At 32.0% G+C, this 17170-nt stretch overlaps 1 protein-coding gene across 2 annotated transcripts; it reads left to right on the top strand.

The window, feature by feature from the left end:
• The first annotated feature begins 10317 nt into the window (after positions 1-10317).
• Positions 10318-16438, top strand: LOC101213578 (probable histone chaperone ASF1A). Of its 2 annotated transcripts, XM_011651639.2 has the most exons (4): positions 10318-10472; positions 10652-10828; positions 15597-15712; positions 15794-16438. In XM_011651639.2, the coding sequence occupies exons 2-4, from the start codon at positions 10720-10722 to the stop codon at positions 16148-16150; spliced, it is 582 nt and encodes a 193-aa protein (XP_011649941.1). In that variant the 5' UTR covers positions 10318-10472; positions 10652-10719; the 3' UTR covers positions 16151-16438. The 2 variants fall into 2 exon arrangements, with proteins under 2 accessions (XP_011649941.1, XP_004138628.1); XM_004138580.3 differs by having other exon boundaries at positions 10351-10828.
• The last annotated feature ends 732 nt before the right edge of the window (positions 16439-17170 follow it).

Genomic DNA, 17170 nt, shown 5'->3' with positions numbered 1-17170 from the left:
TCTTTTTTTGGTGAATGGAAACTTGGGGGGCTGTTTGTGTATTATTTATAGAGGAAGGACTTTTGTAAAACTAATTAATTTGAAGGGACAGGATGTGAAGAATTGAATTAAATAAAGGGGCAAAAAGGCAAAAGCTTTGGTCTCCATATAAAAGTAGAACAAAGATAGTGGTCAGCGAGCGCATGCAATATCTGAATGAGCTGAGAGAAAAAGATTGTGGAATTACATTTTTTTTTTTTTTGGTATTATGAACTAAAAGAAAAAAAGTGAAAAGCATTTTGAAAGAAGGACAAAATGAACATAACAAAAGCATATATATATATATATAATAAATTGTTTATAATTGTAATTTCAAGGGGCCAGTGGATGGGATATGACAGTTCCTTAACACAAGGCTCTATGCATTATTAGCTGAAATCTCAAAAGAGCAAAATCATCTTTTATTCATCGATTGCTGTTTGTTGGACTATCTAAAATGAAAGAAACAATTACAACAACTATACGAAAACGAGCATTTATTAGTAATAATTTGTGGGAGAATGTTTGCTCTTTTGCTGGCATCTGATGTTACACATGCATATCAAAATTAAACTCTTCTCGGGTTATTAATTAGTCCTAAACCATGATATATGTCTGAATCTGAATACTTTCATTTAATTTATTTGTTCTTCCCTCCCCTGTGGTTCTCCTTCAACCACTCCCTCATACCTCCATTTTTTAACTATCCAACAACACAACATTATCTCTGTATTTGTTTGATTTTATATTAATGAAATTGGAGTTCTAATTAAGAGTGTATCAGCCTACATGGGATACTCTGGTTCACCTAATGACATGTAGTAAAAGTATAAAGTTTGGTTTAGACAGTTTGTTGAATTCCTGAACTTAAAATCAGTTGATTAATTTTATCATTTGCAGTTAAAGTATACTTGTAAGTTTCTTAACAATCTGATAACCTTTCCTCTTCATTTGTATAAACACCTTTGTTGAGTTCCTTAAATAATCACCGTTGTTGGATTCCTTGATTATTTTAAATTTTTCGTCTAATAACATGCATACTTGTCATATCTTTCTAAAATATTGAAAAGGATGCATGGAGATGAGTGTGCCACGTATAAATAATATTGTTCGTTTTTAAGTTGTATCAAAGAGGTTTTTAAATTTTTAAGTCTTCCGTTCATAAAATAATCCGATCTCTAACAAATTTTAAATTTTACAAATATAAATTAATATCCTAATGTCGTCCCATCACTGTTAATTTCATTAATTTATTTAGGGACCAAAAGGTGGTTGCTACTAATGGTTATCATTGAGCATTTAGATCCCCTTTTGTTGATTAAATAATATGGATTAGGATTAGATACCAAACAAAACCAACGTGGACACATCACTAATCTATGTTCCTTCCCTTTAATTTCTATAAATGCAAAATGCTTAATATTATTTAAGAAAACAAATGAGAAGTTTCATTTCTACAATTAGAATTAACCTCCACCTATTTTCATCATGTTTGGTTTAGACATTAAATCATTAGGACTTTACTTCTAAAACCACCTAAAAACCCTTCTATCAATAAAAATAGTTAAGATCATCAAATTTTACACACATAAAATCATATTTTAGCAAAACGTAAGACTTTGCTGCACTTCTCTCATCAACATTCGTTCATTAATATATATAGAGGCAAAATGAATATAATGACTTTTTAAATTAATCCAAATGGTTATTGAAGTAAAAAATGTAAAGAGATCGAGTTAGATGAAATGAAACTCAAAATGATAGTGAAAAATTTAATATCATTTGAAGTCATGTAATAAGTTAGTCGGGTGGGCTATATGTCAAATACGAGGGGGAATGTATGGGTTGTTAACATACCCTTGTGGCAGCTTATAGGCATGTGATTGAGCATGGTGTTTTGCTTTGTAATCAATATATATAAGGTTTGTTTCTGTTTAGCAAAATATATATGTTTTCTTCTTAGACAAAATACTAAAGACACCAATAACATGAAGATCAATACTTTAAAACGATGTAATTAATCGTTGATAGGAGGTGTTAAAGAGTCGAAAGAGAGTTTATTTAATTAGAAAGAAGGAAATGATTAGGAGTGAAAATGAAAACAAATTATCCAAAAAATAATCACAATATATGATTGTCTTTTAGTAAATCCATAGGATATAGATTGAAAAAAAGTATATATATATATGCTCCCGTAACATAGAGTGGTATATAAATCCAAAGATATATTTTGTAGTTTTTATCAAATATATCTAACAATTCAAATCTACCTACGATAGTCTCTTTGCATAATTTTTATAATGAAAACAAAAAGATATGTACGTGGTAGTAATTAATTACGTGTGAGTTGGTAGAGTGCTAACGTTTTCTTAATCATGTCTACTTCTTATTTACTTCTTGTTCACTACTTACCTATTAGTTAAAAGAGTGTTTGTTGTAAGAAAATTAAGAAAAAGGAAATTAATTAGAGTTTACAAGATATGGTAAAAATATGGAATGGTAATAAGTGGCACAGTCTCCATGGTAAAAGGTAAAAAAAGAATTAACCGGAAATCCCACATCCCACATGTTGAGGTTAAAAAGGGGAATTAAAATGTTAATAAAGTTAATTAAGAGAATAATAATATATGATTTGATATGATAAATAATAATAATAATGTTTAATTAGTAGTAGTGATATTGGTGAGTGGAATGGAAGCACGCATGGTTTCTCTTATGTTTGAGACATGTACACAACATGTTTCTCTCTTACCACTATATAATATATATATCAATTAATATACCTATCTTTAATTATTCCCTTCTATATGTTTCTTCCTAATTTCTTCATTCATCCATACCTTTGTTTTTTTATCTTATCAAATCTTTCATAACCATCACTTGTTCTCATTAGATCATACAACAAACGACGACGACGTTCATATATCTCTTATATGATATTATCTATTTTCGATATATACACTCTCATGAAAAACTCGTCTTAATTTGCTAGACATGTTTGTTATCCTTACTAAACCAACTTTCATTGCATCTCTAGTAATATACATGTCATATACAATTTCACTTTTCCTGCTTATTTATCTATATTTTTTGTGTCATAATAAACAATTACATATATGTTAAGAACACGAAGGTTCTGACTAAGCACAAGCACAAGCACAAACACAAACACAAGCACACACCCTTTTCAAAGCATAGAAAATAAGAAGAGAGAGAAGAGAATAAAGGAAACAGCTTGCCATTTCCTCCTCTTTCATAGGTTAAATTAAATGAAAGCACTTTTATCAAGTGTTTTAGGGTTTTAATTATTTAGGAGATGAGAGAATATGTGTGTGTGGGACAATGGACGGCCCCTTTGGCAGCCTTTGCTTCCCTCATTGAACATATTATACATATTTGGTGACGTTATCCCAACGTTGACTGCTTTTTTAAGCTTCTGTCTTCTTCTCTTTCCTTTTCCCAAATCATATCTCTATTCTTTTCTTGTAAGGTTACTTAGGGACATTGACCCATTGAGATACGACAATCATGATTGTGTTCGAGTGTGAAAATGTGGGTATTCATCTCTCTCTTTTGAGTTTATTATTCTTGAACTAAAGTCTAATTATAATTTTGATTCGTGTAACACACTTGAACACTTTATAGAGTTTTCTTTCAAAATCAATTTGTAATTAAAGATGTAGCGCTCATGATGTTGGGAATCGGTTTTCTTAAGCTCATTAGCAAAACCTTTTGAATTAATCGATAATCTAAACATATAAAATTGTGTGTTATCACTAAAGATATCAACTAGCCGTTGAGGATTTAACATCAAAGTTGCAACGTATTTTGCTTTCAAGACAATATGACTCTTTTAACGATACAACAACTTCGATCTACATTTAGATTTACACATCAAGATCAATACAAACGTGATGTCTCAATTATCTTTTAAAACATGGAAAATTAGTAATGTTTCAAATCTGAAGGAAGCAAATAGCAAAGTCATGACCGACCATGCGTGTTATTTTAATTTTGACAAAGCTTTTTTAGGAACTTGAAGTAGTAGTGTTGTAGGAGTTATGGGGGATATATGTTTTTATGCATGTTTTGGTGTTGGGATCTGACGGGAAGCACTTTTGTTTTGTCTCCCTCTTCCTCTTCCCATGCTTCTTTTCTATATATATATATAAAAAGATTGTCCTCTTTGACCCTTCTCAGAGAATGTGTACTAATGCTTAATTAGTCCTTATCATTTGTTTTCTTTTCTTTATTTCAGCTTACTTCCATGTGGCCCAATAGCAATATCAAATTATATCTGTTTTCAATCCAACCACTGTCAAGCCACTTTCCTGCTATACTTTATTCTCCCATCTTTAATTCATCCTTTTAATGTTAGAAGTTCCAATTGTTGTAAATTTAGAGGAAGAGCATCCAATCAAAGAACTTAAATTTCCTTCTAGTAGTTTAGTTATATATAGGTCTCTCCTTTAGGGTTGGGGTGAGTTATGACAAAGCTAGCTCATGGTAGAATGTTTATGGGATCACACATCTCAGCTTTGGTTGAGATTATCGTTTGGGCATTGGGATTTTTGATTTAGTTTGTTAAGGAAATTAAGAGTGCATGCAATTAAAAAAGATCTCAAAGTTGACAAATAAACTAAATGAAACCGATTCACTGCTTTGGTTTAACTCTTTTTTTAGTAGAATTAGACATTTTGATTTTATTGATTCAAAATGATTTTGGTTGAAAACTTCATTCAGAATCAAACTGAAATGAGGGTTTCTTTATGGTGCATGAATGGATCTTACTTTGGGTTGTCAGGTTATTTATTTCTTTTCTTAAGTATATTATTTATTAACTTAAAATTAAATTTGTCTACGACACATTTTTAGTAGAAACTCAAATGTTAAATATCAAAATTGGACGTATATATTATCTATTACAAACTTCATGTATGAATTATAATACTTATAAAAGTTGTAATGTATATCTTAATAATATTAAAAATTTGGAATGGGTTAAACCCGAATTTTTAAAATGAAAGTTTATAAAAATAGCAAAAAAAATTACGATAATAGAGCTCATGTCACCTATATTTTTTTAATTGCAAAAATAGCAAATTTAAAAGTAGATTATCGTCAATTACTAATCATATTTGCCAAATTTGCAATATGCAAAAAAGAGGTGTTACGAGATATTTTTTTTTTCTAAATTTTTTTGTCATTTAATGCAATTTCTCTTTTTAAAATGTACTTCGAATCCAACCTAATCCGAAAAAGTATAAAAAAATTCAACCCAACCCAAGGCCAAAAAAAAAAAAAAAACTAACTAAATTCAAACTTTATAATTTGAGTCGGATAGTCCAGATTGTTTGGATCGAGTTATTTGAACACCCTAGGTCTTACTTAGAAAATGTCAATAGAAGAAGAAAAAAAGACTAGTTTCATGGAAAAGTAATAAATAAAAGCGAAAATTAAAGAAGAATTGTCAAAAATAGAAAATTTAACAAAATATTTACCCTTTATAGAAAAATCAAGTGTATATGGAGTTTAAATAGTTTGTCAACTTTTTTATTTTTAAAAAAAACTCCAAAATAAAAATTATAGGATTAGAATAACAGAATAAAAGATCTAAAGTCAACAACCAAACGATCAAGAAACCAAATCTAATGAAAATCGATCCATTGATTTTGACTTTTATTAGAAGGGGTTTTTCAAAAATAAAACAAAGCGCGAAAATATTTATACCGTATATAATACTTTTATAAAAGGAAAAAACTCACAAACTCACAACGTGAAATAACAAAAATACCCCTGTAATTAATTAGTCACACATACGTGTGAAAAAATGATTTTGTACCAGTGTAAACGATCTCTTACCAACAATCTCATAGCAACGATCTCGTAGCAAGTCTAAACGATCTTGTACTCTTTATACTCTTCTATCTAATCTAAATGATCTTGTAGCAAGTTTTAAATGATCTCGTAGCAAATCTAAATGATCCTGTACCCTTCTACCTAGTCTAAACGATCTCGTAGTAAGTTTAAACAATCTTATACCATTTTCTACATAGTTTAAATGATCTCGTAGCAAGTTTAAACAATCATGCACCCTTATACCTAGTCTAAACGATCTTGTATCCAATCTAAACGATCTTGTACCAAATCAAAACTATCTATTAGTGATAGCGGTTTGTCTCTGTTGATCTAGGATAGACAATCGATTGTTTAGATATTGGTAAATGATCATTTAGATCTTGTACCAATATTATTTAGATCTTATGCCAAGAAGAAGAAGAAATAGAAGATGAGAAATGAACAAGAAGAAAGAAATTCTCGAAGAGAAAATGAGAACTTGTAAATATTTACATAAATAACCATAATATTATAAAATTAAGAAGAAGTAATAATATGAAGAGAAGATAATAAATCGCAAAGAAGAAGGAAAAAAAAGTGAAAGATCGTCAACATTACTCAAGGGCAAACTTGGAATTTATGAAAATATCATGGATTTTTTTATTTTGTTACATGATCGTAAATATTTTGGTATTTTGTTATATTTATAAAAATTAATCTTTATTGGACATCAATTAGATTTTCTTATTTATAAAACTAAGTTCAATTTGATTTGGTTATAAGAAAAAGAAATAATCGCAATGGGTAACACTTATTAACCTAAATATTGGAAAATTGCATTAGAGGGCAAAAAAAGAAAAAAAAAAAAAAAAAAAAAACCATAACACCTTTTTGTTTTTTTTTTTTTGTTTGCATATCACAAATATGACAAATAATTAAATACATCATAAAGCTATCAGAGGACTATCCGTTTTTAAATTTGCTACTTTTGCAATTTAAAAAATGTAGTGATATAAGTTCTATCATCATAATTTTTTTTTTTTTTTTGCAATTTTTCCAAACTTCCCATAACAATATATGGTTATATACAAAATCTGTATCAACGAAAAATTCTATTGTTGATAGACTTCTATTAGTGATATTAATAAGTCATATCGCTAATAGTGTTTTATTAGTGATTTGGGAATATTATTTCTAGACTCTAGAGAATGTTTTGTGGAGTTGTGTTCATGAGTTGTTTATTATATATATATAATAAGTGAGTTATAATAGTTAATGTTTGATGTGCATACTATTTTAATTTGTGTTATAATTATTTGTATTTAGATTGTAAAGTATTTTTTACTTAGGTGAGGAATAATATACACTATAACAAAGAAGAAAAGAAAGAACATGAAAAATATAGTAAATATTGTAGCAAATAGGGTATGGAATAGTATTTTACATATCACTGCTATAGTTTGTGCTCAAACATGGATTAAGTTATAATAATAACTCAATCCACCAACTTCCAAATTGGTACTCCAAGCGACCCCTTGGAGCATTGCCTAACCTTTTTTATATTTGTAAATTATTTTATATTATGATAATCTACAATTAGTTGTATATCTGGTTTCTATATATGTAGATGCTTGGGGTATGCCAAAATAGTGTTTGGACCAAGCTAATCAATCTAACTATACCAGCTCTAGCCCTTCCTTTGGCCTTTTCTTAGATATTGCTCTTAAAGACTACGTTTGAATGGCATGCAACCCAATGCTTTTATACGGTGGTTAGCACAAAACTTAGCTTGGTCGACCATGAGAACTCTTTTGATCAAGTCTTAGTATACGTCTCCTAATTATTGTAAAATTTGAACAAGAAAAATGTACTTTGATCAAGTCTTAGTATACGTCTCATAATTATTGTAAAATTTGAACAAGAAAAATGTACTTGATGTACCGTGTGACATTCAACATATAATTTTTTTTTAAGGGAAAAAGAGGATGGCCTGCAAAATAATAAAATATGCATACAAATATGATGCTTATCACACTCATCGATGTTTGGTGTCGGAGAAGGAAAGAGTGTAAAGACTTTGAGATATGATTTATATCACCTCTCGTGTTATAATAATATATATTTATACAAGTGTTTGATCTAAGTCTCCTCCCATCTTTTTTAGAAATTCAATTGTAAGATTAACCTAATTCAAATTACATTGGTTTATTGAACAAGTTCAAATGTGCTAGACACGCCCGTGTGTGGATTAGGCTCCTCGGTCGAGGGAAAGTTTAGCCCAATCACTTTCTTTCCTTGTTCCGATACATATATCTTGTCTTGACCTTGATTTCACGATTTCCTTCTTCTTTTTTTCTATTTAATTTTTTTTCCACAAACATGTAATGTACTAATAGTGTCTCTCGACGTATCCACTTCTTAGAAAAAACAAACAAACCACAAAATCAAACAACTACATGAACATATCACGAGACCTATGGTGAACCACTCAGGGGTAAAGAGAAGAAAGAATTAAAAACACTTAATCCTCTCTAAAGCTATTCGCGTAATACAAAGCGCCAACATATTTTGATGGTCATGAGATATAAGAGTAAAAGAGACAACACCCATCTCCCCACCTCGATCTTATATTACACTAATAAGAGGGGGTTGGGAACTCTTTGGTGCTGTCATCTGCTAGACTAAAATGTTGTGTTGGCCAAGTAATTTTAGACTCAAACCTTGAATCTTTACCAATTAAGATTTTGACAAGAGAATGTTGACGAAAAAGGTGTCTAAGTCAAATCTATTTTAATATAGAGTGTAACCACATATTATCATTGTTGGCTTTTTGGCCCTTAATCTCAAATTAATTTATTTTAATTATTCAATTAATTTATGTTTTGATGATAACAAATCTAATTTTTTTATTGACAATTTTATTAATTTGAATAGACCATATCGTAGAGCTTGTAAAAATGATTCTAACGCCTATTGAATCACCCAAATCGAAGTTCAAATGAAGAAAATATTGCTAAAAGAATAACGGAAAAATACTCGAGATGGTGACGTGGCGACCAAGCATTCAATTTGAACCAATTAGAGAAAGCCACTTGCAGCAATGAAAGAAAATAAATTTAAAAAGAAAATGACTTTAATATTATTATTTTTTCTTGTGTCTAACGCCTAGTTTTTTTAAAAAATGGTGAAGTTGCTTTATTGGTTTCTTTTTAAACAAAATATTTTGAAAAAACATATTATTATATTATTATTTGTATTGTGTCAAACGGCTAATTATGTTTAAATCTCAACCATTCATTTTTCTTTTACTTATATCTAATGACCCAAGATGATTTTGAATTTATCTTTCCCATCTTTTTAAATATTTCACTTTTTCCAAATTTTAAAAGACAAGATCATTAAATCTTTACAATCCTCAAGTAAAAAGCCAACATTGTTATTCTCTCTAAAGCTTCCAATTTTTATTCTTTTTATCTTATTCTTGAGAGCTTCTTATTGTATTGTGAGGATTAAATTTGTGAGCTTCAAATTGTATACTCACTCTTTTAGAGAGTTTTCTTTTGTGTGATTTAAAAACTTCAACATATTGTAACGGTTGGATCCTAACCTGTGGAAAGGATCGAGTTTACTCTTTAACCCGAAAAAGGAGTAAGAATCGATTCGGCACAAATCCGTGGAAAGAGTCCAAAGAAGATTTTCAATCAAAATCCCAAGAGGTTCTTGGGAAAGTGAATGTAGGTTGAGTTTAACCGAACCACTATAAAATTACGCTGTCTTCTTCTCTAACTCTTTTCTAATTATTTTTTAATTTAATTTTAGTTACATATTCTTATTGGTTGAGTTTGATTGCATACTTTCATTCATATATTTTTTTATCAATATTGTTATTTAACAAAGTTTACAAAGTTCTTTATTTAAATTAAAAATATATCTAATTAGTTGATTTTACTTTTTATTTGTCAAAAAAAGTTTATTTAAACCCTATTCACCCCTCTCTAAGGTTGTCATACCGATCCAACAATCATATATGTCATATGGATATAACATTTGAAACTGCTCTAATATGGACTATTCATTATACATAACTAATACACTTAATTGTTATGTGTATTTAATTTTTAAGAATTAATTTTATATTTAAAAAAATAATGAAATTGGAAAAGGAGAAATGAGAAATTCACCATACATCTAGAAACTACCATTCTACTACATATGCTATCTTTTTTTTAAAATTAAGGTTTAAAATATTAAAAATTGAAGAGCTTATTTTTCTTAAGAGTTTAAAGACTAATAAATACAATATTAGTCCAAAGTGAGGATTTTGGTAAAACTTTATTAGAAAAATAACCAAAATTGTAAATAACTTACACAATGGATGACCAAAATTGTAATTTCGGGTGTTAAAAACTAATTTAATCGCACCCATCCGTTAAGTTGAATACACAACATTTTTAACCGTTGGATTTGGAAGAATGACGTAACTTCGCCTGAGAAATGAAATTGGTCATCGACTCTGCCCGCCATACGCCACCGCAGGAGACCGATGAATTTCGTGCCCTCACAACTCCCGCCAAATCCTGCAACCGGTTATCGCCGGTGACCACCTCATATTTCCGGTAACCTTCTTACTCCTTTTATTTTCAATTTTTTTTTTTAAAGAAAAGATCTCTCTTCTTCAGCCCCCCGAAACAAAACCAAAATCTCTGGCTATGGAACTTCCGACTTCCTTCTTCTTCAACTTCTTTCCGATTCCGTCATCTTTGCTGTTCGATTAACGCTTCGTCTTCCACATTAGGGTTTTTAGCTATTTCATTTCTCCACTAATTCCATGCGACCCAACTGTTTCTCTTGAATTCCAACACAATGAGCGCGGTTAATATCACCAACGTTGCAGTTCTTGACAACCCATCTCCCTTCTCTACTCCCCTTCAGTTTGAGATCTCCTACGAGTGTTTGTCTGCTCTCAAATACGGTATTTCTTCCATCTATGCTTTTTTCGCTTTTTATTTCTTACATGTGTTCAATCATGATTGTACTGTTTGAATTGCATTCTATTAGGGTTTACTTTTTACGATTTGATCTTTCGGAGTTTTTCCTTCCATAATTGACTGTGATTTTTAAATGCATGGTTGTAAAAGTTCAACTGATGATAGATAGTTTTGTTGATGGTTATGCGGTTGGGGAACTTACGAAGAAGTTCGTTGTAGGGAGAGCGCCTTCATATCGAGGACCTATTGGTTTTTGCCTTCGATTTTGCGTAACTGAATATAAGATTTCAGTATTGCTTCATGGCCTGAGGCATTTCTGCTTACAGCAGCCGAATTACTCGATTGAACGAAGAATGTTCTTTGATTGTAAAATACAGTGTAAGATACTAAGAGGTCGTATCTGAGTTAAACAGTTTGGGGTATGAAATTATACCTTTGGTCTTTAGATCAGTAATGAATTGTATTTATACCTTTCAGTTTTTTCTTTCCACTTATTCTCTATGATTTTCTAAGATGTTTAGGATGTTATGTTTTTGTTACATCTTCATGGGCGCTCTAGATTTTGTTTTCTTTTTTAACAGAAACAACTTTAATTAAGAAAAAAAATGAAAGAATACAAGGGCATAACAAACCCAACAAGAAACCTCCCACTAAAGGAAGGGGATACAAGTAAAAGATATATTTCCCAGTGGATAGTTATAGAAAAGCTTCGAAAATGAAGCCCAAAGGAGCACATGAAATCTCACCAAAGACCAAACCTCACAAGGGTCCCTATCCTTCCTTCTAAGGACTCTATCATTTCTCTCCCCCAAATATCCCAAATGAAAATAAGGTTCAAAGTTGTTCTGTATTTTCTATATTAAAATGGAGAGACCTTAGGTCAATTTATATACAGGAACCGTAATTTAGGGCAAGTAAAAATAAGAAAAAAATAGAAAACAACATGGCACAACACAATATTACACGAGAACAAACTTTCAACCAAATAATGCTTTTGGAATAATTGAGCTGGAATATCTTCTGCTAAGTTGATTGTATTGAATGACATACTTGGACTGAGCTCGCCTGGGTGTGGAGTTTTCCTCTAGCTGACTCACTTCCTTAACTGTACACCCCCCAACAAGCCACAAAAACAGCCTTTCACTTTGAAAGGCGTATGGAGACAGAACTCCTCGATTATTGCTCGAACATCTCTGACCAACAATGCTAACATTGAACTTCTACAAGAACAAACTCCACATCGTCCTCACATACTGGCCGCCCCAAAAGAGATGATTTAGGTCTTCTCTGCCTTCTGACAAAGAATGCAGCAAAAAGGCCCCACAAGCGAAGTTTTTCTTCTAACAAGCCTATCACAAGTGTTTACACGACCAAGCAAGACTTGCTAGATAAAAAACCTGATTTTCTTAGGAATCTTAATCCTTCAAATGGTATCAAACATGGTCTTCCCGGTGGGAGAGGGGTCTAATAACAATTTGAAGAAGGATTTACAAGAAAATCCCTCCCTAGGAGTCGGACTCCAAATACGAACATCCCTCCTCCCCTCCCTAAAAGTGCACGCCTCCAATAAAGAAAGCAAAGAGGCAACCTTCGCCTTTTTCGTATTGGACAAATTGTGACGGAACCTAAAGGAAAAAGACACAGTTCTCAAACCAAATCAAGAAGTTAGAGAATAGATGATTTTTAGGGGAAGAAAGGTGATAAATATAAGGAAGGACAGAACAAAGAGCGCTCCAGACTATATCATTCTACCGGGTTGTGGCTAGTGAGAGGGGGGATGTAATATGTCTAGAACTGGATCTGTGGTTTCGGCAAAATGGCTAGTTAACTCAGTTGACATTCGTTTTGTCTTTGACTTTTAGGTGAGTATTTTATAGTCATCTTGGTCCAAGTTTTACCTGTGAGATTGCAAATTTTTCTGCATGCTTTCTGAATATGAGCCTGGGATACATATGGAAATGTATGACCTTGTTCTTGATGTTGTATTACATATTATTCATTGTGCCAAATGATTGTCATATCAAGATTCTTAATGTTTTCCTGCTGTATTTATTATTACTCCATCTAGGTAAGTAATCGATGTTGTTGGCCCTATATGTGTTGATGGATATTATACTGCTAGTTTTCAATTTATTGAATCTGTAGCGGGCTCATGGATGTGAACAGAATATTTATCTTAGTTTGTTTATGTATCTTTGTCAGCTGAGATTACTCTATAAGCGTATTGAGCAAAGATTTTTGACATTTACAGATTATGATTAATTTTTTGTGATGATGACAACATTAAATAGGCTGTAGTGGCTTAATTAGGGTATCAAGTTAAAAGTTTATTCTGATAGAGGTTTATGACGAATTTTTAAACGTTGTTGGATGACATGGTTTTGAACTTTTGATGTTTGTTATTGAAAGGGCACCATTGTAGTTCTTCAACATTTTACTTTGTGTCCAACTTTAGAATTTCTCAGAAGAGACTATGTTCTTTCTTTAGTCCATACTCCTGCGGAAGGTCTATATTTTATTACGCTGTTTGAGGTATTTATGTTGGTATATGTGTAAAGGACATACTTATGTAGTTTAGTACTTAGGTGGTATATGTAAATAGGAAGGCAGGGAACAGAATCTGAATTACTCTGTCTGATTTATGGATTAGGCTTTAGGTCATTGAATCATTCCCTTTTTTTATTTGGACCAACGGATACTCTGTTTATAAAAGGCTTCAATGAATGATGTCTTGAAGATGTTCTTACAGAAATTCAGCTTTTTTTTTAATAAAAAAAAAAATCATTTATTTTTTAGGAACCTGTTAGAAACACAAGTTGTATGTTACATGAAAGGAGTGCATTTAGGCAAAGCCAACTAGTATATTTAGGCCATATCATCTTAGAACAGTGGGTCCAGACTGACCAAAAGAATGTCCAGTCAATGTCGGATTGATAAACACCCAACGTCTTCTTTAATCGAGGAGCATAAAGTTCTCCTTGATCTTCTCATGGGTTACTCCAGTAAAACTTGTGGCTAGGTATTGTTCTTTAGCACGCCCATTTGAACAGTAACTAGAGATGCAGTGCCGTATTTGCTTTCAATTAGCTCAAGTTGGCCATCATAGAAGTACCCACGTCAGTTTTCTGTATTTCTTAAAGCAGTTTGTATTTGAATGAATGCGTCTAGCTATGGTTTGATCGCTGTGTCGTATAGTTTTGGTTTTGTTATTTCCAAAGCAGCCAAGGAGGAGCTCTTCAAGCATTGTCCACTAAATTCTAGTTTATCTTTAAAATACCCTTCAGATAGGAATTCTGAAGCATTTTCTTCCACCCTTTTTGGTAGTACCCTGTGGTAAAATTGCACTGCCAAAAAAAAAGATTATGAAATTCATCTCTATGTCTGCAAATTTAAGAAATTGGAAGACGGGGGTTACTTGATGGAACTATGCCTCAAGTGTTTAAGATGTGTGCAGGGTTCTAGATAAAGAATTTGGTTCTTTTTGGACCTTGGTGTCCTTGCCTCTTCTAAACTAGGTTACAGTTACCCAGATTTAAGACACTAGAGCTGAATTCAGAACTCTGTTAGCTGAAAATAACCCTAAATGTCCAGGAAATTCCAATGTATGCTATCACTGGCTTGGTTTGATCTGGCCTCTTGTACCAAAAAAGTAAGCCTTATTGCCCATTCTTCTCTCTATCTCTGCGACCTTATCTCAGCAGGCTGCTGTGTGGATTAGCTCTTGGTGGAATAAAATGCAGTTTTGGATTGTTAGAATTGAATTGGCTAAGAGGCAGAGCACAAATGATACAGTTCACTAATTTCCCTCTTAAAGACGTGGAATTTGCTATGGGTGTCTTGGTTCATTGAAACTTCAGCCATTCATTCTACAGTTTGTATTAGGGTGCAGCGTGCAGATATGAAAAATTTACTTCTTGCTGTTGTGGTCCACTTCGCATCATCCGAAGAAGTGGGTACAATTGCTACAGATTGGAGTTGGGACACAACGGAAGCCTTTGGATAGGGACAAATAAAGCTCTTATTGATATTCTTGCTGTGTATAGTGTTGGTAGTGTATGGATCTGGTGCACTTTCCAAGAGACTTCGCCTCCTTAATGAGGCACATGCCTTGGCCTTTTTTATTTTTCCCTTGATAGGGGGTAAATAAGGCTCTTCTTCATATTTTGCCCTATGATTTTGGTAATGTATGGATCTGGTGCAGTTTCCAAGAAGCAAGGGTTCATTACTCACTTGTGTACCTCAGCCTTTTTTCTTTGTTCGTTTTTTATGATAAATATTCGCAAAGTCAATTGTTCTTGTAAACAACTCTTACAATAGCTCTAATTTCCTCATTTTATTATTCATGTTACTATATCGTTTTCGATTGTATTGTCCCGAAGAACATAGATTATATTGTATCGTGCATATTTCTTGTAGAAGCATCAAGTTTTTTCTATCGCACCACCGAGAAGCATGCGTATATCTAATTGATAATTCGAAAGGTTGTTTAACTTTGTTATTTAGAAGGAAATTTGAGGGAAAGTAGGGAGTATTTTTAAAGATGATGAGCACTTGGCAGTTAGTTCATAAAGAATGTTTTTCTTATTGGAACTTCTATTTTATTAGATTAAAAATATATCCTACACAGTGGAAGAAACTCTACCTGTTTTTACTTTCTTAGATGTCTAGCGCTCAATTGCATTGATCTACCATTGCACCTATATTAGTACCTTGTTGACTGAACGTTTCTACTGTTTTCTCATCCTGTTTCAGATTTGGAATGGAAACTAATTTACGTGGGATCTGCTGAGGTTGAGACATATGATCAACTATTGGAGTGTGTTCTTGTGGGACCTGTCAATGTCGGTAACTATCGTTTTGTATTGCAGGTAAAAGTTCCATGACAAATTTCTGTATTCGGTTATCATACATTATCTTGTTCATGGAGTTAACCTTGTCATCTCTCCCAGGCTGACCCTCCAGACCCGTCCAAAATCCCTGAAGAAGATATCATTGGTGTAACTGTACTTCTGTTGACCTGCTCGTATATGGGGCAGGAGTTCATCCGTGTTGGTTACTATGTAAACAATGATTACGATGATGAGCAGCTCAGAGAAGAACCTCCAGCCAAAGTCTTGATCGATAGGGTTCAGAGAAACATCCTATCTGATAAACCCAGGGTTACAAAGTTTCCCATTAATTTCTACCCTGAGACTAATGATAGTGGAGAGGAACCTCCTTCTAACGATCCGGTATCAGCCGAAACCGACGGTGACGAACAACTACCTGCATCTCCTGAACATCCTTCAAATGATCAAAATCCCTAGATTTTGGAACTTCCTGCCAAACACCAAGTCGTGGCCACTTGTTGTAAGAGATCATCATGGGTGGAGTCTTGAATGGGTTTTGGGTTCAAAAGTTGAGACATCTTTTGAGAATATGATGGTTGGAATGCAGTGTTCAACTTCAGTTGCTGAATTTGCAACGCAGTTGGTTGCATGTTGGTTTGTAGTTGTACAAAGATAGTGCAAATTCATTGTTTTGAAGGCCTTGTTTGATATCTAAAAAACTTTTGGTCTATAAATCTACAATGCTATTTTACTTCTGATCTTAAAGTTACTGCATGGGTCAGCCATCTGCAGTACGTGCAACTTGCAAGCCTTTTAACATTTTTTTTTTTCTCTAAAGAAAGATAGAGAGAAAGAAAGAGGCACAAGGAATTGTATTCTTTTTTTAGTCTTAACCCTCACCCTTATTTTCTTTTCTCCAAAATATAGAGAGAAAGAGCAAGGGATAAAGAAAATTTTTCTTTTATTATGGCTGGTTAATAATAATAATAATAATTATTATTATTATTAATTATTATTATTATTATTATTATTATTATTATTGTTGTTGTTATTTAGGGTGGCGGCATCCTGACCTTTTTTTTTCCTTTTCCTTTTCCATTTACTCATTTTTCTTATTTTGTATTTACTTAATTTTTTCCTTTTCTTTCTTCATTCTTTCCTCATTATTATTATTTTTCCATCATGATTACTACTACTACTTTAAAACTTTATGATAATGTATTTTGTTCATTTTTTATTTATTTTTCTTGTCTTTTAAATTAAAATTTTACTGCATTTTGTTTGGATAAATAATACTTTTTTTATTATCTCATCTATCTCTTACATTCTTATTTTTTATTCTCTAAAGAATAATAATAGTAATAGGTAAAAGTTTTGTAATGATAGAAAATCTATTAGTCAAGTAGTATCCGTAGAACTTCAAGTATATCAGATATATTATATTAGTGAACAATACTAAGTGTATATGCAGTATATCAAGTGTATCAAGCATATCAA

The sequence above is a fragment of the Cucumis sativus genome, chromosome 2, assembly GCF_000004075.3.
Source record: "Cucumis sativus cultivar 9930 chromosome 2, Cucumber_9930_V3, whole genome shotgun sequence".
Lineage (NCBI taxonomy): Eukaryota > Viridiplantae > Streptophyta > Magnoliopsida > Cucurbitales > Cucurbitaceae > Cucumis > Cucumis sativus.
The sequence above is the reverse complement of the archived record's forward strand: the minus strand, read 5'-3'. Positions and strand labels throughout refer to the sequence as shown.

Excerpts from the sequence above, each read along its gene's own strand:
- LOC101213578 (XM_011651639.2), top strand. The coding sequence starts at position 10,720 with ATGAGCGCGGTTAATATCACCAACGTTGCAGTTCTTGACAACCCATCT. Across the intron at positions 10,829-15,596 it reads TTTGTCTGCTCTCAAATACG|ATTTGGAATGGAAACTAATT; the intron begins GTATTTCTTCCA and ends ATCCTGTTTCAG. Across the intron at positions 15,713-15,793 it reads ACTATCGTTTTGTATTGCAG|GCTGACCCTCCAGACCCGTC; the intron begins GTAAAAGTTCCA and ends CATCTCTCCCAG.